The sequence below is a fragment of the Schistocerca piceifrons genome, chromosome 9 (assembly GCF_021461385.2).
Source record: "Schistocerca piceifrons isolate TAMUIC-IGC-003096 chromosome 9, iqSchPice1.1, whole genome shotgun sequence".
Lineage (NCBI taxonomy): Eukaryota > Metazoa > Arthropoda > Insecta > Orthoptera > Acrididae > Schistocerca > Schistocerca piceifrons.
Window position 1 is genome coordinate 140,443,830 of NC_060146.1, and position 23,107 is coordinate 140,466,936.

At 44.1% G+C, this 23,107-nt stretch overlaps 1 protein-coding gene across 4 annotated transcripts in view; it reads left to right on the forward strand.

Moving 5' to 3' along the window:
- Positions 1-23,107, forward strand: part of LOC124717057 (zinc finger protein 501-like) — a 295,897-nt gene that overhangs the window by 27,346 nt on the left and 245,444 nt on the right. For all 4 annotated transcript variants that reach the window (XM_047243738.1, XM_047243739.1, XM_047243741.1 and 1 more), the window contains one exon: positions 20,664-20,726. In XM_047243738.1, coding sequence (XP_047099694.1) covers positions 20,664-20,726 — 63 coding nt within the window. The remainder of the gene's footprint in view (positions 1-20,663; positions 20,727-23,107) is intronic.

Sequence of the window (23,107 nt, forward strand, 5' to 3'; positions counted from 1 at the left end):
GTCCCGCTCGTTTTCGATCTCTTGTGCGAGGATACGTCCCTGGGTGCGATTACCACACTGCACTCTGCAGTGTTTCTTTTAACTGCGACGACGACCTTGGACATTTTTGCACCTAAGATCCAGCACGGTAACCAATCCGTTGTGGTGGGGCCGCCATGTACCCTCTTGGTTGTAGCCCCCTGACAACACAGGGATCGCTCTACTGATGCCTGCGCCGTTAACTCCCCACGTATGCCAAGGAGTAGATGCCTATCCTACTGGGGTATCGGGACTCCCGGCAACGGCCATCCTGCCAGGTGGCCTTTGCTGTGGCTGGGTGGCGCCCGTGGGGAGGGCCCTTGGTCGGAGTAGGTGGCATCAGGGCGGATGACCCGCAATGAAGTGTGGTACATCATCTCTCGCTGGTGGCCAGCCGCCAGCAGTCTCTAAGCGTTCTCGGGCTCAATTTAATGCTCAGAAGTACGATCCGAAAACGTTCCCCTCCCTGGCCACGCCGTGGGAAGAGCGTAAGTCTCAGGATGGAGGTAACAGTTATTCGCCCCGATTCTTAGTTTGCACGAGAGCTGATGGGGAGTCTTTTCTCTCCACAAAGCCTCAGTTCTTCGTCGAGCATTTAGAGGACAAGTTTGAGGAGGTGGAGGGCTTGTCTAAAATGCGCTCTGGGTCAGTATTGATACAAACGGCATCCTCCGCCCAGTCACGAAGGTTACTTGCTTGTGACAAGTTGGGGGATGTTAACGTTACTATTACACCACATAAGAGTTTAAATATGGTCCAGGGTGTTAATTTCCATAGGGACCTCCTTTTGCAGTCTGATGACGAGCTGCGCGCTAACTTAGAACGTAGTGGTGTTCATTTCGTCCGGCGCGTCCATCGGGGTCCGAGGGACCATCAGGTTGCTACCGGTGCCTTCATCTTGGCCTTCGAGGGTGATACGTTACCGGAAAAGGTCAAGGTGATGGTCTACCAATGTGACGTCAAGCCCTATATCCCTCCCCCGATGCGGTGCTTCCAGTGCTGGAAGTTTGGCCATATGTCTTCCCGCTCACTTCCAGCCTCACATGTCGAGATTGCGGACGCCCATCTCATCCCGATACTCCATGTGCCCCGCCTCCCATCTGCGGGGAGCACCATTCACCTTGCTCGCCAGACTGCAGAGTGTTCCAGAAAGAGCGCAAAATCATGGAATATAAGACCCTGGACCGGCTGACCTATACTGAGGCCAAAAGGAAATATGACAGACTCAATCCCGTGAGAATGACATCTTCTTATGCAGCTGCTACAACAACTGTGCTAGCCCCATCAGTTTCGCGACTTCCAGCCAGCTCGATCAGCAGTATTCTCCTGCCCCCTTGCCCGTGGGGGGCTCTACCCGACCGGTTGCTCCTGCACCACCTACCTCAGGAGCAACATCCTCCCACCCGTCGGGGACGTCCGTCCCCGCTTCTCAGCCAGAGAAGCGTCTAACTTCTTCGGCTACTCTCGCCTGTAAGAGTTCCCTTGGGACCCTCCCTTCCCATGGTTCTACCAGCGGGAAGGATGACGGCCGCCAGTGGCATAAGTCCTCACCAGCGGCCGGGCGTAGGGCTTCACGATCCTCCTCTGTCCCGGAGACTGAATCGGTGAAGCCTTCCCAGCCGGTGAAACCCAAGGTTCAGCGAGAGAAGTCCAAGAGAAAGACCTCTAAGGCCAAAGAACTTGCAGTGGCACCAACCCCACCGCACCTTTCGCGCACTGCGTCTGCGGATGAAGTCGAGATTCTGGCGTCAGCTGAGGACCTTGATCTCGCTGGTCCCTCAGACGCCATGGATGCCTCTCGTACGGGTACTGAATCGGTGGCAGTGGGTGCACAAGTGGCGTAAATTGCCTTCCCAGTCCTTTCACGCCTTTCTCAGCCATGGACAATATCATCCTCCAGTGGAACTGCGGCGGTTTTTTCCACCATCTAGCTGAGCTCCAACAGCTTATCAGCCTTCGCCCTTTCTTCTGCATTGCTCTTCAGGAAACTTGGTTTCCAGCAATGCGAACCCCCGCCCTCCATGGCTATCGGGGTTATTATAAGAACCGGGCAGCATATGAAAGGGTGTCGGGTGGCGTCTGCCTCTATGTCCTTCACACTCTGCACAGCGAGTCTGTCCCTCTCCAAACACCTTTAGAGGCTGTCGCTGTTCGGGTGTGGACGCCACAGGCTGTTACCGTCTGCAGTCTTTACCTTCCGCCGGATGGTGATGTCTCGCAGCATGTCCTGGCTGCGCTGATAGCCCAATTGCCGCCACCTTTCTTGCTATTGGGCGACTTCAACGCCCATAACCCTCTGTGGGGTGGGTCAGTGGCAACAGGTCGAGGCGCCATCGTTGAGCATTTATTGTCGCAGCTCGGTCTCTCGATTTTAAATGATGGTGCCTTCACACACTTCAGTGTGGCGCATAGCACATACTCCACCATTGACCTTTCAATCTGTAGCCCTAGCCTCTTACCGTCTGTCCAATGGAGTGTGCATGACGATCTGTGTGGTAGTGACCACTTTCCGATCTTTCTGTCACTACCACAGCGTCACTCTTCTGGGCGCCCTAGCAGATGGGCTATGAATAAGGCTGACTGGGACTTGTTCTCCTCCACTGCCGCTCTTGAGCCTCTCTCTAATGACGACATTGATGCGGTGGTTCAATCGGTCACCACCGGCATCGTTACTGCCGCCGAATCTACCATTTCCCGCTCCTCTGGGTCCCCTCGGTGGCGGACTGTGCCTTGGTGGTCGCCTGAGATCGCTGCAGCGATTACAGATCGCCGCCGGGCGCTACAGCGTCACAAGCGACATCCCTGCATTGAACACCTGATCACCTTCAAACGGCTGCGTGCGCGGGCCCGCCGCCTTATCCGCCAAAGCAAGCAGGAGTGCTGGGAGCGGTACGTGTCCACCATTGGCCTCCATGTCACTCCATCGCAGGTCTGGGCCAAGATTCGACGCGTCTACGGCTATCGGCCACCTGTCAGCGTCCCTGCGCTCTCACTGAATGGAGCAGTTTGTACTGACTCCGACGTCATTGCAAACCACTTAGCAGAGCATTTTGCTATGAGTTCCACTTCTGCGAATTACCCTAAGGCCTTCCGCTCCATTAAAGAGCGGATGGAACGTCGGAGCCTTTCGTTTCGCACCAACCAACCAGAATCGTACAATGTTCCATTCAGTGAGTGGGAATTCCGCAGTGCCCTTGCCGCTTGTCCTGATACTGCTCCTGGACCAGATAGCATCCACTGCCAGACGCTGAAACACCTCTCAGTGGACTGCCAGTGTCGGCTCCTCAACCTTTACAACCGTATTTGGGTCGAGGGTGAATTTCCGTCGCAGTGGCGGGCCAGTATCGTTATCCCCATTCTGAAACCAGGCAAGAACCCTTTGGCGGTGGACACCTACCGCCCCATTAGCCTCACCAACGTTCTTTGCAAGCTTCTCGAACGGATGGTGAGCCGGCGCTTGACTTGGGTACTGGAGTCTCGGGGCCTTCTGGCTCCATCTCAGGGTGGGTTCCGTCAAGGCCGCTCCGCCGCCGACAATCTGGTGAGCCTGGAGTCGGCCATCCGTACTGCCTTTGCCCGCCGTCAGCACCTGACCGCTGTCTTTTTCGGCATGCGGAAGGCATACGATACGACATGGCGTGATCACATCCTTTCTACGCTTCATGGATGGGGTCTTCGGGGCCCTCTGCCGATCTTTATCAGAAATTTTCTGTCGTATCGTACCTTCCGCGTGCAAGTCGCAGCCTCATATAGTTCCACCCACGTCCAGGAGAACGGTGTGCCACAGGGTTCTGTTTTAAGTGTCTGCCTGTTTTTAATAGCCATTAACGGGCTCGCTGCGGCTGTGGGAAATTCTGTCTCTGCTTCCCTGTATGCTGACGACTTCTGCCTTTATTACAGCTCTACTGGCATTGCAGCTGTGGAACGTCAGCTACAGGGTGCTATCCGCAAGGCGCAGTCTTGGGCTGTAGCTCATGGATTCCAGTTTTCGGCAGCCAAGACCTGCGTCATGCATTTCTGCCGGCGACGCACTGTCCACCCGGAGCCGCGGCTTTATCTTGCCGGCGAACTTCTTTCAGTGGTGGAATCACACGGGTTTTTGGGGGTGGTTTTTGATGCCTGGTTGACTTGGCTGCCTCATATCCGGCAGCTTAAACGGGCGTGTTGGCGGCATCTAAACGCTCTGAGATGCTTGAGCCACACCCGCTGGGGCGCCGACCGATTTACCCTGTTGCGGCTCTACCAGACGTTAATCCAATCCCGTCTGGATTATGGGAGCCTGGCTTACGGCTCAGCATCCCCCTCTGCGTTGCGGGTGCTCGACCCAATACTACACAGCGGGATCCGACTTGCCACTGGTGCCTTCCGCACCAGCCCTGTGGACAGCATCCTTGTTGAGGCAGGTGTCCCTCCACTGCGGGTACGACGCCAACAATTACTGGCTGCTTATGCTGCCCATGTTCTTAGTTTGCCCGGGCATCCAAATTACCGTGTCCTGTTCCCGCAGTCGGTCGTCCATCTGCCGGACCGTCGGCCCCGGTCGGGTTGTCCGATCGCCGTACGCGTCAAGGAGCTTCTCTGCGGGCTTGGGTTTTTCCCTGTTCCACCTCCTTTCCAGGCGCCTCTGCGTACACCCCCGTGGTGTGTTCCTCGCCCTTGCCTTCGGCTCGACTTGGCACAGGGCTCGAAGGACTCGGTCCCTCCAGAGGCCTTCCACCGCCGCTTTTATTCCATCCTTGCCACGTGTCAGGGCTCTGGAATTGTTTACACCGACGGTTCGATGGTTGCTGGTCGTGTCGGGTATGCGCTAACTCTAGGGGACCATTCCGAACAACGGTCCTTGGCAGCTGGCTGCAGCGTTTACACTGCTGAGCTGGTCGCCATCTTTCGAGCCCTAGCGTATATCCGCTCCTGCTCAGGTGAGTCCTTCGTGATCTGTAGCGATTCCCTGAGCAGTTTACGAGCTCTTGACCAGTGTTTTTCTCGTTCTCGTCTGGTGATGGCTATCCATGAGTCCCTGCATACTCTTGCGCGTTGCGGCCGCTCTGTGGTCTTTGTGTGGACCCCCGGTCATGTCGGTATCCCGGGCAATGAACATGTTGACCGCCTGGCGAAAGAGGCCACGTGTAAACCATCTCTGGATGTTGGCCTCCCAGAGACTGATTTGCGGGCAGTCCTCCGCCGAAAAGTTTTTGCGCTTTGGGACACTGAATGGCGCGATCGGATCACACCCAATAAACTCCGTGCCATTAAGGAGACGACGACTGTGTGGCGGTCATCCATGCGAGCCAACCGCAGGGACTCAGTCGTCCTTTGTCGGCTCCGCATTGGCCACTCCCGGCTAACACACAGTTATTTACTGCACCGGGAGGACCCTCCTGTCTGTCGCTGCGGGGCGGCTTTGACAGTGACCCACGTTCTGTTGGCCTGCCCCCTTTTAGCTGTGGTCAGGCAGACATTTGCGCTGCCTGCTACGCTCCCTGCCGTTTTATCTGATGACCCTGTTATGGCTGCCTTAGTTTTACGTTTTATTAGGGCAGGGAGTTTTTATTCTTTAATCTGAGTGTTTCTGTTTTATTTTATTGTTTTGTGTTGATTCTGGCCTTTGGCCTACGGTTTTAAACTAAGTTTTTAATGTGTTTTCGGTGGTTAGCTTTTCCATTTTTTTTGTTCCTATGGTCGGCCAACCACCGTCACAGTGTGATTCTATTTCGTTTTGTCTGGTCCTTGTCTATGTTTCTTTTGTTCTGTGTTGTCTGTCTCCTATTCCGTTGAACATTTTTTATTCTCTGTGGGTATTTTTAGTATTTTGGAAAAAGGGACCGATGACCTCTGCAGTTTGGTCCCTTTGATCCTTAAACCAACCAACCAACCTGGCTGAAAGTGAGTTACAAGTTTGTGGCGCCTTCCATCGGTATTACTGGAAATGAATATGCTGTTGGCCCACCCTTACCCTTGATGACAGCTTCCACTCACAGGCATACGTTCAATCAGGTGCTGGAAGGTTTCTTCGGGAATGGCAGCCCATTCTTCACGGAGAGCTGCACTGAGGACAGGTATCAATGTCGGTCGGTGAGGCCTGGTATGAAGTCGGTGTTCCAAAACATCCCAAAGGTGTTCTATAGGATTCAGGTCAGGGCTCAGTGCAGGCCAGTCCATTGCAGGGATGTTATTGTCATGGAACCTCTCCACCACAGGCTGTGCATTATGAATAGGTGCTTGATCATGTTGGAAGGTGCAGAAAACATCAATGTAGGCCATGCAAAACAAGGAGTGCAAGCCCCTCCATGAAAAACAAGACTACACCGTAACACCTCTGCCTCCAAACGTTACTGTTGACACTACACAAGCTGGCAGATGACGTCCACTGGGCATTCGCCATACTCACACCGTGCCATTGGAGCGCCACATTGTGTATCGTGATTTGTCACTCCGCACATCAGTTTTTCCACTGTCCAATGTTTATGCTCATTATACCAAGTGAGGCGTCGTTTGGCATTTATCGACGTAATGTGTGGCTTATGAGCTGCTGCTCGACCACTTATTCCAAGTTTTCTCACCTCCCGCCTAACTGTCATAGTATTTGCAGTGGATCCTGATGCAGTTTGGAATTCCTGTGTGATGGTCTGGATAGATGTCTGCCTATTACACATTAAGACCCTCTTCAACTGTCGGCGGTCTCTGTCAGTCAACAGACGAGTTCGGCCTGTGTGCTTTTGTGTTGTATGTGTCCCTTCATGTTTCCACTTCACTGTCACATTGGAAACAATGGACGTAGGGATGATTAGGATTGTAGAAATCTCACATACGGACATGTGACACAAGTGACACCCAATCACCTGACCATGGTCGAAGTCCGTGAGCTCTGTAGAGCTCCCCATTCTGCTTTCTCACAATGTCTAATGACTACTGAGGTCTCTGATATGGAATATCTGGCAGTAGGCGGCAGCACAATGCACCCAATATGAAAAACGCATGTTTTGGGGGATGTCTGGATACTTTCAGTCACATAGTGTGTATAACTTTTGATGGTTTGAGGGTTGTGTTTGCTCCATATCAGGCTTCAAACAAGCACACACAGTGGAATGCTTAAGCTTATCTCCCCGACTCATTTATTTCTTTGGCATTTCTTTCATTCACCTGTGTAAAGCTTCCCAGATACATGTAACTCCTCATGTTCCTCAGTTGTTCCGCACTGATTTTTATTCCAGGTGTGACTCTCTCCTTCTTCATGGCTGTCACCATCATTTGACAGTTATTTACACTAAACTGAATCAGATAACCTTTTACTATTTATTGCTATATGTCCAGTTGCTCCTGCACTTTCTCCTTCTGTCTCCAAATCATGAAATTATATGTAAACCCAATTGCTTTCATCTTACATTCACCAGTTGTGCTACTCTGATCATTATCTCATCCATCACAACAGTGAAGAGCAATGAGGAAGATGCACTTTCGTGTCCCAAGCCATAACTGTGTGCAGTCAGTCTGATCTCTCTACTCCCAAGTTCACGCAGCTCACACTTGCATTGTACATGTGTCTTATCCTAAGTATAGTCTGCTTTTCTGCTACTCTGTTCTACAGGTACTTCCATACCTTGTTACTACATACACTATCAAATGCTTTTACAATGTCCACAGATGTCATCAGTGGATCTGTAGGGCCGCCTACTCCCAGGCTGGAAATCGCTACTGTTGTCAGGGTGAAGTCCAAGGAAATTGTGTGGCATCACTATGCACAGTAAAACAGGATTAAATATTGCTTCATTTATTTCTCTGAATGCACGTCGTTGCCGTATCTTGGACAGCAGTTGGTGGCATAGCAAGACGCTGAGGACTCTGCCTCTGTAGCCATGCACAATTGAAAAAGTGTTGCTGGTGAAGAATTTTGTGCATGAACTGATCTCTCGATTATGTTCTATAAATGTTTGACAGGATTCATGTGGCTGGCCATATCATTCACTTGAATTGTCCAGAATATTTTTCAAACCAATGATGAGCAATTGTGGCTGTGACATGGTGCATTGTCATTCATAAAAATTTCATTCTTTGGCAACATGAAGCCCATGAACGACTGAAAATGACCTCCAAGAATCCGAACGTAACCATTTCCAGTCGATGATTGGTTCAGTTAGACCAGGGGACCCAGTCCATTTCATGTACACACAGCCTATACCTTTATGGAGCCACCACCAGCTTGCACATTGCCTTGTTGACAACTTGGGTCCATGGAATCATGGGATCTGCACCACACTCGAACCCTCCATCAGCTCTTACCAACTTAAATCAGGACTCATCTGACCTGACCATGGTTTTCTAGTCATCTGTGGTCCAACTGATATGGTTATGAGCCCAGGAGAGGTGCTGCAGGTGATGCTGTGCTGTTAGTAAAGGCACTCACTTCGGTTGTCTGCAGCTGTAGCCCATTAACGCCAGATCTTCCTGCACTGTGCTAACGGATGTGTTTGTCATATGTCAGACATTTATTTCTAAGGTTATTTCACGCAGTGTTGGTTCTCTGTCAGCACTGATAACTCTGTGCAACCGTGGCTGCTCAGTCATTAAGTGAAGGCATTTGGCCACTGGATTGTCTGTGCTGAGAGGTAATGCATGAAATTTTGTATTCTCAGCACATTTTTGACACTGTGGATCTCAGAATATTGAATTCCCTAACGATTTCCAAACTGGAATGTCCACTGTGTCCTAATCAAACTAGCATCACAAGTTGAAAGTCTGTTAATTCCCGTTGTGCAGCCATAATCACGTTGGAAGCCTTTCTGCATGAATCACCTGAGTACAAGACACAACTCCGTCAATGCCCTGCCCTTTATACCTTGTGTATGTGATACTATTGCCATCTGTATATGTGCCTATCGCTATCCAGGACTTTTGTCATCTCAGTGTAATGCTGCATCAGCCATGTGCTCATGCTGATGACATCTAGTGAGCAGTTTGCAGTCTGTAGTGTTAAGGCACGCCCCTTTAGAAACTCTGCTCAGACATGGCGGTGATTACGGCATGTGTGTGTTGTCTCGCACACCAGTCTGGGACTACTCTGTCCCTCCCAGGTCACATCGTGTGTTGTCCCATCAGATGGACCACACTGTCCGATGCCATGAGGTTATGTCAAAAACTGATCCTGGCTCAACAATTCTGTAGGCCTCCTGACCCAAGCAATGCTGGAGTTTAGAGCGGTTTGAGCACCAGGATGGAATGGTGTCAGAAGGTTGCTGGACTGGACATTGGTGATGGCTGGTACTGAAGGGTGACTTCTATCACCCATGGCTACAGATCGGTGGTCATCTCATAAGGTGGCAGGAGTATGGCCAGTACTTGAACAGTCTTATAAACTAGATGTTACAATACAGTAATCAGAAAATGGAGTGCGAATGACATGATTGCCATCTATCCTGTTGGTTGACTGCCTCTAGCCCAGCGATGTGGGGTATTTACGCGTCGAGGACTGATTCTGATTTTTGACGTCATTCGTCACAACTGAATCAGTTCAGCTTTTTATGATTTGTTAGCAGTCCTCTGTTCTGCTACATTTGCTTAACCAGTTTATTTTAGTGTCTTTAACTGCTTTGTCAAACCCTTGACAGATGTTGTTGTGCCCTCGTTAGTGCTTCTTACACAATGTTATGATAGTAATAAGTGGTCTCCACTTGTCTAACGCTCGCTCAGGAATGTTAATGTCGCACTCTTGGTGAGTGACTAACTGTGTCATAATGTTTATGCCTAGTGGCTGGTTCATGTTGATAATTCCATGTGCTTGAGCAATGCTGTTCTGCTTGGACTTCAAAAATTTCACTCTCCTGTCTTGATGTGTAAATGTGTAACAGATCTTTTCCATATTCATAGTTTTGTTCCTGTGGCTATTTTACAGTGAGAATCAGGTATTCTGTGAATGTTTCTGCACTAAATGCATGTTGTTGTTCTCTCATCCTTCCACCTATGTTGTCCGAATTGGTCTTTCCAAAAGTTTCTCAAAGATCTTTGCACAATGGCTCTTGGTATGGAAGTGAGAAATGACTTTCAAACACTTAAATTTCTCTTTGATTCCAGAACAAATTTCTCTTTTTCAGAAACACTTTTCTTGAGAGTAGAAGTCTGCATTTCATTGATCTCTTACTCCTACAATTGTTAGTTATTTTGCTGCCCAAGTAGGAGATCTTGTCTACAACCATTACTGTCTTATTTCCTAACCTATGCCCTCAGTGTTACATCGTTCATTAACTATATTCCACCACTTATGTTTTGCTATTATAGATGTTCATCTTATATTTTCGAGGCAGAATCCACTCATTTCAACTTATGTTCGTAGTTCCTGCTGTCTCTCTAGGCATTCATTGGCAGCAGTAATCTTAAACAGTTTTCATTTTTCATCCCTGAACATTCATTCATTTCCAAAATATCTTTCTCCTTCTTAAATTAAGAAAATTGTATATTCTCCTGAAAATAAAAGCTCATCTGGATCTGATGGTGTTTCTGACAGGTTACTAAATATTTGTTATCATACGATAGGCGCTCTCTTATCTGCAATATGTAGTGCATGACTAATTCATGACATTTTTTCAGAGTAATTGAAATATACCATTGTTAAATGCCCCGTAAGAAAGGTGACAGGGGAGACGTCATTAACTGCTGACCTGTTCCTCTACATTATTATCCAAAATTTTTGAGAAGGTGATTTATTGTACTGTGCAATAGTAATATTCTCAGTACATCACAGTTTGGATTCCAGGAGAGTTTCCCTACTGAGAATACCATTTACATGTTCACTCTCCAAATTTTGCAAACATTAAATTACAGAATAGCACTGGTTGATGTTTTCTGTGATGTATCTAATGCGTTTGACTGTTCGAATCACAGTATTCCACTAGATAAATTGAGGTTTAGTGCAATTCTTGCTACAGCCAATCAGTGGATAAAGTCATATCAAACCAAGAGAGTGCAGAAAGTTGTACTTAATAAATCAATCCATGTAATCGGGTGAGATTCTTCTTTCTGGGAAGAAATCAGATATGGAGCTGTCCAAGAGGCAGTCCTAGATCTGCTGCTGTTCCTAGTATACAGGGTGTTTCACAGTTCATGTTGCATACTTAGAGTGTTTGCAGGAGATACGTAGTAGATAAAGTTCTATGCAGGAACCTATGTCTGAAAATGTCATCCAGTGATACTACAGAATGTTAAAGTTACAGGCACCAGTGCCTGTAAATGTGTGTATATTCAGTGTGATTCCATGATGATGATACAGACTTTCCAGGTGAAGAAGGAGGATAAATGTTTCAATCTCGGGTAAGATCCCTGTCCCAGAAATGTATGGGTTGGAAGTTACAAGCGAAAACTATTTTGATACTTCTGACAATGGAATACATGTACTGGTACAGTTGTTGGTAAGAATGTAGGGTATGCAACTTTCAGAGGTGGTAGTAAGGACCAGAAGAAGAAAAAATGTCTGATGAACATGGGCTCTAAAATGCATACATGAGGAGCTATGAGCACTCGTTCATCTTCTGTAGTGTGAAACACATCTCCTCTATTGAACAAGTGCTCATAGCTCTTAAAGTAAGCGTTTTACAGTTCTTGATTACCAGACATTTTTTTCGTGTTCTGGTCCATACTACTGCCTCTGAAAGTTGCATACTCTAAATTCTTAGCAACAATAATATCGGTACATGCGTTCCACTGTCAGAGGTTTCAGAATGGTATTTGCTTATAACTTTTGACTCGTTTGTTTCCAGTACAATGACCCTTACTTCAAATTGATATCTTCTCCATCATCCTTGAAAGTTTGTAACATTATAACAGAATCACCCTGTATATACATAATTTATGGACACCAGTACCTATAACTTTTTTATGCTCTGTAGTGTCATTGGCTGTTGATTCCAGACGTAGGTTGCTATGTAGAACTTATTGTACTAAGTGCCCCTAGAAGTCCGTAACATGAAATATGAAACATCCTTGTGTAAACAATCTTCTCACCAATATACAACAATAAAACAATTAAAAAATGGAAAATCCAGGATGGAATTCAACAATATGCAAAAAGGATAGTTGCTACTCGCCATATAGCGGAGATGATGAGTTGCAGAAAGGAGCAACAAAAGGACTGTTAGAAAGTTAGCATTCAGCCAACAAGGCCTTCATCAAAAATAGACACCACACACACATGCACGCGCACGCACACACACATACACGCACACACACATACACGCACACACACATACACGCACACACACACATACACGCACACACACACACACACACACACACACGCACACACACACACACACACACACACACACACACACACACACACAGTCTCTGGCAGCTGGAGCCAGCTGCAAGAGATTGTGGTCGCGCGCGCACGTGTGTGTGTGTGTGTGTGTGTGTGTGTGTGTGTGTGTGTGTGTGTGTGTGTGGTGTTTATTTTTGACAAAGGCCTTGTTGGCTGAAAACTAGCTTTTCGACAATCTTTTTATTGTTCCTTTCTGCGACTCAGCATCTTCGCTTCATGGTGAATAAAAAAAAGCAGTTCTTTTTGTGGAATAGTAGTACTGTAATCACTCCAAGAATATATACAGCAACAAAAGAATTGCTAAACAATGTTCTTAAAACTATCACTGACTGGTTTTGTATAGTGGCCAAGAGAGCTAGCCAAAATTAATGTGCTCTCCAATAAATAAACATTATTTATACTCATAAATGAAATAAAACAAAACAGTCATTCATACATTAATATATGTCACTTGCTTCCATTCTACTGACAGTCATAGATGTTGCACTGGGAGAGTTCTGAAAACTGCAATGTCAATGGGGTTTTATCAGTGGGTAGCAACAGTGGCTCGAGGATGCTCCAAGAGAGTGTTTCAGATGAGGGGAAAGCTCATAACCATCAAAGGTAGCATGACTGTTACAGAAAGATGGCTCTGTCACATGGGTTGCGATCCGCGAGTGACTGTGAGTTGCGCACTGATGGGTTGCGGGTATGAGGCACCTGACAGGGCGTGGAGAGAAGACGCGAACGTGACGCCGAGGATTGGATTGTGCCGAGGCGAAGGGAACTCGGGCCGAGTAACTAGCGATGGCGGTCAATGGTTGGCCCTTCACAACTTCCATTGTGAAACTGTCTCTGGTTGGCCGTGTGGTGTATTTTATAGCCAGCCGGTGAAAGAATACTGCTGTGGGGATTGGTGGGCAAGTGATCCTGGGAAGAAGAATTGGTGCCCACGATGGCGGATCTAATTGCAGTACCTCTAGTAGTGTAGCTGGTGTTGTGTGTTGCCGTGACGGATGCAGGAGATACGGTTGACAACAAATGCAGTGTGCCTATGTTGTAGTTGTATTATTCATTTTACGTATCGTGCTCTAGTATTGCCGGCAGCTTGGAGATGCGGTAGCCCAGAGTACACGCCTGTGTTGTGTAACAGTGGATACTGTAACTGGTTTTATGTGAATGGCCTCTCTCTTTCGATTTTGAAAAGACACAACACATTCAGTTCTGGACATCTAGAGATACTGCACTAATGATAAGTGTAAGATTCGGTGAGGAAATATCAAATAGGTTGGAAACTTCAAAATTGTTTGGAGCCAGAGAATTCAAACTGGAACTTCTAAAACAACTTGTTGTTGTTGTTGTGGTCTTCAGTTCTGAGACTGGTTTGATGCAGCTCTCCATGCTACTCTATCCTGTGCAAGCTTTTTCATCTCCCAGTACCTACTGCAACCTACATCCTTCTGAATCTGCTTAGTGTATTCATCTCTTGGTCTCCCTCTACGATTTTTACCCTCCACGCTGCCCTCCAATACTAAATTGGTGATCCCTTGATGCCTCAGAACATGTCCTACCAACCGATCCCTTCTTCTGGTCAAGTTGTGCCACAAACTTCTCTTCTCCCCAATCCTATTCAATACTTCCTCATTAGTTATGTGATCTACCCATCTAATCTTCAGCATTCTTCTGTAGCACCACATTTCGAAAGCTTCTATTCTCTTCTTGTCCAAACTATTTATCGTCCATGTTTCACTTCCATACATGGCTACACTCCATACGAATACTTTCAGAAATGACTTCCTGACACTTAAATCTATACTGGATGTTAACAAATTTCTCTTCTTCAGAAACGCTTTCCTTGCCATTGCCAGCCTACATTTTATATCCTCTCTACTTCGACCATCATCAGTTATTTTGCTCCCCAAATAGCAAAACTCCTTTACTACTTTAAGTGCCTCATTTCCTAATCTAATTCCCTCAGCATCACCCGACTTAATTAGACTACATTCCATTATCCTTGTTTTGCTTTTGTTGATGTTCATCTTATATCCTCCTTTCAAGACACTGTCCATTCCATTCAACTGCTCTTCCAAGTCCTTTGCTGTCTCTGACAGAATTACAATGTCATCGGCGAACCTCAAAGTTTTTATTTCTTCTCCATGAATTTTAATACCTACTCCGAATTTTTCTTTTGTTTCCTTTACTGCTTGCTCAATATACAGATTGAACAACATCGGGGAGAGGCTACAACCCTGTCTTACTCCCTTCCCAACCACTGCTTCCCTTTCATGTCCCTCGACTCTTATAACTGCCATCTGGTTTCTGTACAAATTGTAAATAGCCTTTCGCTCCCTGTATTTTACCCCTGCCACCTTTAGAATTTGAAAGAGAGTATTCCAGTCAACATTGTCAAAAGCTTTCTCTAAGTCTACAAATGCTAGAAACGTAGGTTTGCCTTTCCTTAATCTTTCTTCTAAGATAAGTCGTAAGGTCAGTATTGCCTCACGTGTTCCAGTGTTTCTACGGAATCCAAACTGATCTTCCCCGAGGTTGGCTTCTACTAGTTTTTCCATTCGTCTGTAAAGAATTCGTGTTAGTATTTTGCAGCTGTGACTTATTAAGCTGATAGTTCGGTAATTTTCACATCTGTCAACACCTGCTTTCTTTGGGATTGGAATTATTATATTCTTCTTGAAGTCTGAGGGTATTTCGCCTGTTTCATACATCTTGCTCACCAGATGGTAGAGTTTTGTCAGGACTGGCTCTCCCACGGCCGTCAGTAGTTCCAATGGAATATTGTCTACTCCGGGAGCCTTGTTTCGACTCAGGTCTTTCAGTGCTCTGTCAAACTCTTCACGCAGTATCATATCTCCCATTTCATCTTCATCTACATCCTCTTCCATTTCCGTAATATTTTCCTCAAGTACATCGCCCTTGTATAGACCCTCTATATACTCCTTCCACCTTTCTGCTTTCCCTTCTTTGCTTAGAACTGGGTTTCCATCTGAGCTCTTGATATTCATACAAGTCGTTCTCTTATCTCCAAAGGTCTCTTTAATTTTCCTGTAGGCGGTATCTATCTTACCCCTAGTGAGATAGGCCTCTACATCCTTACATTTGTCCTCTAGCCATCCCTGCTTAGCCATTTTGCACTTCCTGTCGATCTCATTTTTGAGACGTTTGTATTCCTTTTTGCCTGTTTCACTTACTGCATTTTTATATTTTCTCCTTTCATCAATTAAATTCAATATTTCTTCTGTTACCCAAGGATTTCTACTAGCCCTCGTCTTTTTACCTACTTGATCCTCTGCTGCCTTCACTACTTCATCCCTCAAAGCTACCCATTCTTCATCTACTGTATTTATTTCCCCCATTCCTGTCAGTTGCTCCCTTATGCTCTCCCTGAATCTCTGTACAACCTCTGGTTCTTTTAGTTTATCCAGGTCCCATCTCCTTAAATTCCCACCTTTTTGCAGTTTCTTCAGTTTTAATCTACAGGTCATAACCAATAGATTGTGGTCAGAGTCCACATCTGCCCCTGGAAATGTCTTACAATTTAAAACCTGGTTCCTAAATCTCTGTCTTACCATTATATAATCTATCTGATACCTTTTAGTATCGCCAGGGTTCTTCCATGTATACAACCTTCTTTCATGATTCTTAAACCAAGTGTTAGTTATGATTATGTTGTGCTCTGTGCAAAATTCGACCAGGCGGCTTCCTCTTTCATTTCTGTCCCCCAATCCATATTCACCTACTATGCTTCCTTCTCTCCCTTTTCCTACACTCGAATTCCAGTCACCCATGACTATTAAATTTTCGTCTCCCTTCACAATCTGAATAATTTCTTTTATTTCATCATACATTTCTTCAATTTCTTCGTCATCTGCAGAGCTAGTTGGCATATAAACTTGTACTACTGTAGTAGGCGTGGGCTTCGTATCTATCTTGGCCACAATAATGCGTTCACTATGCTGTTTGTAGTAGCTTACCCGCATTCCTATTTTCCTATTCATTATTAAACCTACTCCTGCATTACCCCTATTTGATTTTGTGTTTATAACCCTGTAGTCACCTGACCAGAAGTCTTGTTCCTCCTGCCACCGAACTTCACTAATTCCCACTATGTCTAACTTCAACCTATCCATTTCCCTTTTTAAATTTTCTAACCTACCTGCCCGATTAAGGGATCTGACATTCCACGCTCCGATCCGTAGAACGCCAGTTTTCTTTCTCCTGATAACGACATCCTCTTGAGTGGTCCCCGCCCGGAGATCCGAATGGGGGACTATTTTACCTCCGGAATATTTTACCCAAGAGGACGCCATCATCATGTAATCATACAGTAAAGCTGCATGCCCTCGGGAAAAATTACGGCTGTAGTTTCCCCTTGCTTTCAGCCGTTCGCAGTACCAGCACAGCAAGGCCGTTTTGGTTATTGTTACAAGGCCAGATCAGTCAATCATCCAGACTGTTGCCCTTGCAACTACTGAAAAGGCTGCTGCCCCTCTTCAGGAACCACACGTTTGTCTGGCCTCTCAACAGATACCCCTCCGTTGTGGTTGCACCTACGGTACGGCTATCTGTATCGCTGAGGCACGCAAGCCTCCCCACCAACGGCAAGGTCCATGGTTCATGGGGGGGTAAAAACAACTTAGTTCATCCATATTTGCACTTAGAATCATTGAAAATGTTGGGGAGAGAGAAATCAGTAATGGACATATTTTGCGTATTTTCATTCAGTAACATCATAATGGAATAGTGTTCTGGGGTAACTTTTAGAAAGAAAGTCTTCATTACTCAAAAACATGTGTTAAGTATGATCTGCAGTGCTTACCAATGATCTTCTTGTAGACATCTGTTCAAGGGGTTAAACATTTACAATACATCTTCACTGTATATTTATTCCCTTGTAAGGTTTGTAGTAACAAATTCATTGTAGTTCAAAGGGAATGGTGTCCATAATTACAATACTAGAAGGAAAAAAGAAGTTATTTGTTCCACATTAAGGTTGTCTTTAGCATTGAAAGGGATTCACAGGGCTGCAACTAAAATTTTGTATCACGTACCTATACAGTTCCTATTCAGTGGAAGAATTTCTATCAGTGGAATGTGTAAAAGGTGGTGTGTAGGAATTACTAACTCACATCCATGTTAAAAAAAGTTATTTCTTGCCCATTGTACAGATGGAATAATGTGGGTTACGAGCTTCTATTCTATCTCATTCCCTTCTCATTTACTGCCTCTTTTTAAAATCCTTCAACTCTCAGGACTGCTTTCTGGAAATATTGTAGATTATCTTTTGATCTCTCTATTTATTCCTGAAATTTCAGAATCCCATATAACATGTTTTGCTTGCCTTTGTTAACTCTTGTTCTAAAACTTTGTATATAAATGTATGTGTGCAACCTATCTTCAAAGAGTCAGTTTTACTCCTGGTTTTTCTACATTCTCTGGAGCCCAAACTGATCGCACCCCAGATCAGCTACTGTCAGTTTTTCAATCCTTCTGTATGTAATTCATGTTAATATTTTACAACAGCGACTTATAAACTCATGGTTCAGAAACACCTGTCAGCAGCTACCCTCTTTGCAATTGGTATCTGTTTCAACTTGGGTATTTTGTTTTTCTATCAAATTCTTTTTGCAGTATCTTATCTTCCATATCATTTTTTTTTTGTCTAATTCCTTGTCCTTTGTGTAATACTGTCTTCAGATTTGTTTCCCCTGTATGCTCCTATATATTCCTTTCAGTTTTCCCTTCCTTGCTTAGTACTGGCTTCCTATTAGAGTTTTTGATGTTCATGAAACTGCTTCTCTTTTTCAAGCAGGGTATATAATTTTGCTGTACATGGCATTTATCTTTGCCATTGTTATGCATGCTTCTGCAGCATCAGTCATCAAATTCATGGTTTTTAATTTTGAAATTCCTATAAATTTCATTTATTAGGCATCTGTAATACATTTGGCCCATTTCATTTTTATATTTTCTCTTTTTATCAATCAAATTTAATATACACTGTGTGGTGGAAGAATTTTTACTTGTGGTGTCTGTGGGGCTATTTGATTCTCTGCTACTCTCCCTCTTTCATGAGTCAAAGTTACTCATTCTTTTTCTGTTGTATTCCTTTTCCATGCTGCAGTTTGTAATCATCTAATTCTCTGATTTGTAGTCCAATGGTCTTGGTTTGTTTCAGCTTATCCAGGTCCCATCTGTATGATATTCTGCCTTTTTTCAGTTTCTTCAGATTTAGCCTGTGATTCATGATCAATATATCATGGATTATAGTTCACATCTGCTCCTGAAATTTTTTGCAGTTTGAAACCTGGGTTTTAATTCTCAGATTCCGTGACAGTACAATAATTTGAAACTTAACCAATTGCAGTAGATATTGTCCAAGTATAATACATTCTTTCATTATTGTTAGAACAGTTGAGGTCTGTACAAAATTCTAGCAGACCACTTCCTCTTTCATTGCTTTTACACTTAATTCGTGTTCCTATGTTTTTTCTTCTTGCACTGTTACACTTAGTTAATTTTTTCTTTCTCTTAATGCACTCAATATTTTGTTTTAATTCATCTTTTTCTCAGTCTCTTCATAATCTGCACAGATAGCAGACATGTATATTCTGGTAGGTCATGTCTTTGTGTATGTCTTGGCTTTGATAATCAGTCAATTATTCTTTTTATAGTAGTTCACCAATATTTATATTGTCTTGTTAATTATTAAACTTACTCCTGCTGAAACCCTAATAATTTTTCTTTTTATACTCACGATATCATTGTCTTTTTGTTTGTGGTTAGTAAGATATAAACTGGTAATATGTTTTGTTATACTTCTGTATCAACAATATTAGTTTTTTATTTTATATTCTGTCCTATTTGTTGTTGTCATGCAGTAATAACAATACTCTGTTAATATGTAATGTTTGTTGGCACAGCTTTGACACATTTTCTTCTCCTGTAGTTTATTTCAGGTGAGGGAAGAAATTAGCGCATTTCTATAAATGAGAGACACTGAAACAATTGTAGAGATTCACCTTGTTACTTTTACTGTATTTTCTGAGGGAAAAAACAAAAATGCGCTTTGTGTTTTGAGAAGTCTTCAAAAATTTGTGTCCATATTTCCCATTTAATCTGCAATAGACTGTCAAACCCTTTGTATATGCTTTTATTTTTTATTTTTTTTTTAAATTCCATAATGTGTTTCCACATGAATCCGTTCCTAGGGATGGTCTTCTCTTTTATTTTTCATATTGAATACGAACAGAATGTTGCTCCACCCTGGTTCGTGTATAATTGGCAAAGGCAGTTGCTAATCACAAGCAAAACTTCTCTCAGAAAGAAGAGTAATTTTTCACTGTTTAAGAATCTGCTCTTTAACCATATTTCATTCTCATTACTGAGCTCTTGTATTAGTGTTTAGTCTACAGAATTTTCATGCATTATGAAATAACGCTGAACTGTCTGTTTCTTCGTATAATCAGTTGTCAACTGTATTTATAGCAAGGGAGTGCTGTTGCTCTGAGGAAACTAGCACCTGACTGGAAGGTGGAAAAAGTCCTTAAACACATGCAACAGTGAAGAAATGGGAGTGAGTGAAGGATTTCACAAGGATAACATTATAGATTGTGATGAGATTGAGCTTTGTGCAATTTAGATAAAATTGTTCATTGAGACATCATGTTTTTGAAAACTCCCATTATTGGGTAGAATTTTAGGGATATAAGCAAAAAATAAATAAATAAAAATAAAAATACATTGCATGGTATGCTGCTAAGATGATTTACATTATTAACTATACTTAAACTTATACTTTTGTTATTATTTGGAAGTAGCTGCTACAATGTATTTATATTTTAAAAATGCCGCCATCCTATATACATTCTCATATGCTGCTATGACGAGCCACTTCTATTGATCACGTAGTTAAACAGCTGTTGTTATTAATTGGAGATAGCTTACACATATAGGAAAGAACCATATGTAATACTACAGGCTTATTATAAGGAAAATGTAGAGAACACTACTGCAACAAATTCTTGAGTACGGTTTGAATGTTTGGGATCCCTACCAGGTCAGATTAAAGGAAGACATCGAAGCAATGGGGAAGAACATAGTTGGTCGTGGTGACCAGGAAGGGGTTGTAGGTTTTCATTATGTATGGAACAATTAAGAGTGGTGTAATTGCCAAATTCCATCCTATAATTGTAAATGTGTCAAACCTTTGACCAAATAAAATGAAAACAGGACTCCAAATACGGCTAGAATTCACTGGTCTACATATCTAGATATTTTCACCTAGTTTTGCTGTGATGTATGCTTTACTCTCAGTAGTTTAACTTCAGTTATGTTTTTCTTACAGGAGATGGCCTCAGGACAACATACAAGCTCTATCTGTGATTCAGTTACCATCAAACAAGAGCCAGTAAGTCCACCAGACCCATATAAAATTTTACATATAAATTAAATGTTATCCAGACCTGTTTTGGCACCTGTGAGACATCAGTGATGACATCTTTGACATCAGTGTGTGTCACATTTTATTTATTTATTTATTTTTTTTTATGTGATAATGTTATACATGTTCGACTGGTTTTCTGTGTTGCTTCAAGTTTGAAAGCTGCTGTAAATGTCTCTGTCTGCCTTTGAAGTGATTGTCATTTTCAAATTCCTTATTGAAGACTTTGATTCAGCAAGGCTGCATTTTGTCCATTTTATGGCCTGTCAGCATGTGATGTTTTTTTACCTCAGTTTTTCTCGTGTTTCCTCCTCATTTTTTATGACTTCACTCTTCTCATGTTTTGCCAGTTTGTAACAACAAAACTAACTTAGATTAATAATTTCGCCTCTCAGAAATGTTTGACAAACATGAAAGTGTCTGAATTGTCTGTGTTTGCCTGTTGATTGTATTAAGGTTTTGTGATAGTCTTAATCCAGGAGAATTTATTTGTTAATGGTATACATGATCTATAGATCTATATATGTGATCAAGTTGCTTGTATGTGGAACAAGTCAGTACATACTATGTAGAGGACATTAAAAAGCTAAAAAAAAGTTGAATATTTTGAGAGATTGTAGAACTCACCCAAACAATAGGATAAGTACAATGCATGTGGATCTGGAAAAGCATATTTTTTTAGACCAGAAAAATTGATCATAGGAGGGGCTCAATCTGAACACCATCCATAAAAATGCATATTTCTGCCGTACAGCATTATGAATCACTATTTCTTTAAAGTCAACCTGATTGTTGTTTTACATGCTGGCATATATTGACAACACTATACTGCAGTGTCCCCATAACTGAGATCTGTGAAACAGAGTCCAAGGTGAGGTCCTTTTTCAACCAATTCAACCAGCTCAGTGGTCATACATAATAATATAAATAAATAATTATATTGAGCCCCATTTAACCTGTCAGTAGCATGTGTGGCTCTGTTAATCTATCAACAAGTATGTCTGTCTGTGCATTTATGGAGAAACGGTGCCGATTTCCTATTTCTGGAATTGCATGGGGATTTTTGTAAAACCAGATATGATGGTTATGAGACATCACAATGCCCAAAATGTTTCTTTTGTCCATTCATGTAGCTTCCTGAGCGTTGAGCAAAATCACACTCGCGACCATGGCCAGTATCCTTGCCCTAGTAACTATCTGTGGCATGCGAGACAAATCGCGTGACATACTGCTCTGTAGGTTTAATCATAAACATTTATGGATGGCTCCAGATTAATCCTTTGTATGGCTACACTGTAAAATGTGTCTAATAAGTGTTACTGTCTCTCTTGTGTTCTGTTACCCCCGGAAACCATCCTTGTAACCACACTTCCTTATACACAAATATTCCGCACGTCCAGGGCCTCGCTGCGATGGAGCATTTCCTTTCACGCCGATCACCTGCCACCCTACCTAAAACCTCTTTCCTCATTACCTTAGCCAGCTTCATCCTGACCCACAACTTCTTCACTTTTGAAGGCCAGACATACCAACAATTAAAGGGAACAGCCATGGGTACCAGGATGGCCCCCTCGTACGCCAACCTATTCATGGGTCGCCTAGAGGAAGCCTTCTTGGTTACCCAGGCCTGCCAACCCAAAGTTTGGTACAGATTTATTGATGAGATCTTCATGATCTGGACTCACAGTGAAGAAAAACTCCAGAATTTCCTCTCCAACCTCAACTCCTTTGGTTCCATCAGGTTCACCTGGTCCTACTCCAAATCCCATGCCACTTTCCTTGACGTTGACCTCCACCTGCCCAATGGCCAGCTTCACACGTCCGTCCACATCAAACCCACCAAAAAGCAACAGTACCTCCATTATGACAGCTGCCACCCATTCCACATCAAACCGTCCCTTCCCTACAGCCTAGGTCTTCGTGGCAAACGAATCTGCTCCAGTCCGGAATCCCTGAACCATTACACCAACAACCTGACAACAGCTTTCGCATCCCGCAACTACCCTCCCGACCTGGTACAGAAGCAAATAACCAGAGCGCCTTCCTCATCCCCTCAAACCCAGAACCTCCCACAGAAGAACCACAAAAGTGCCCCACTTGTGACAGGATACTTTCCGGGACTGGATCAGACTCTGAATGTGGCTCTCCAGCAGGGATACGACTTCCTCAAATCCTGCCCTGAAATGAGATCCATCCTTCATGAAATCCTCCCCACTCCACCAAGAGTGTCTTTCCGCCGTCCACCTAACCTTCGTAACCTCTTAGTTCATCCCTATGAAATCCCCAAACCACCTTCCCTACCCTCTGGCTCCTACCCTCGTAACTGCCCCCGGTGTAAAACCTGTCCC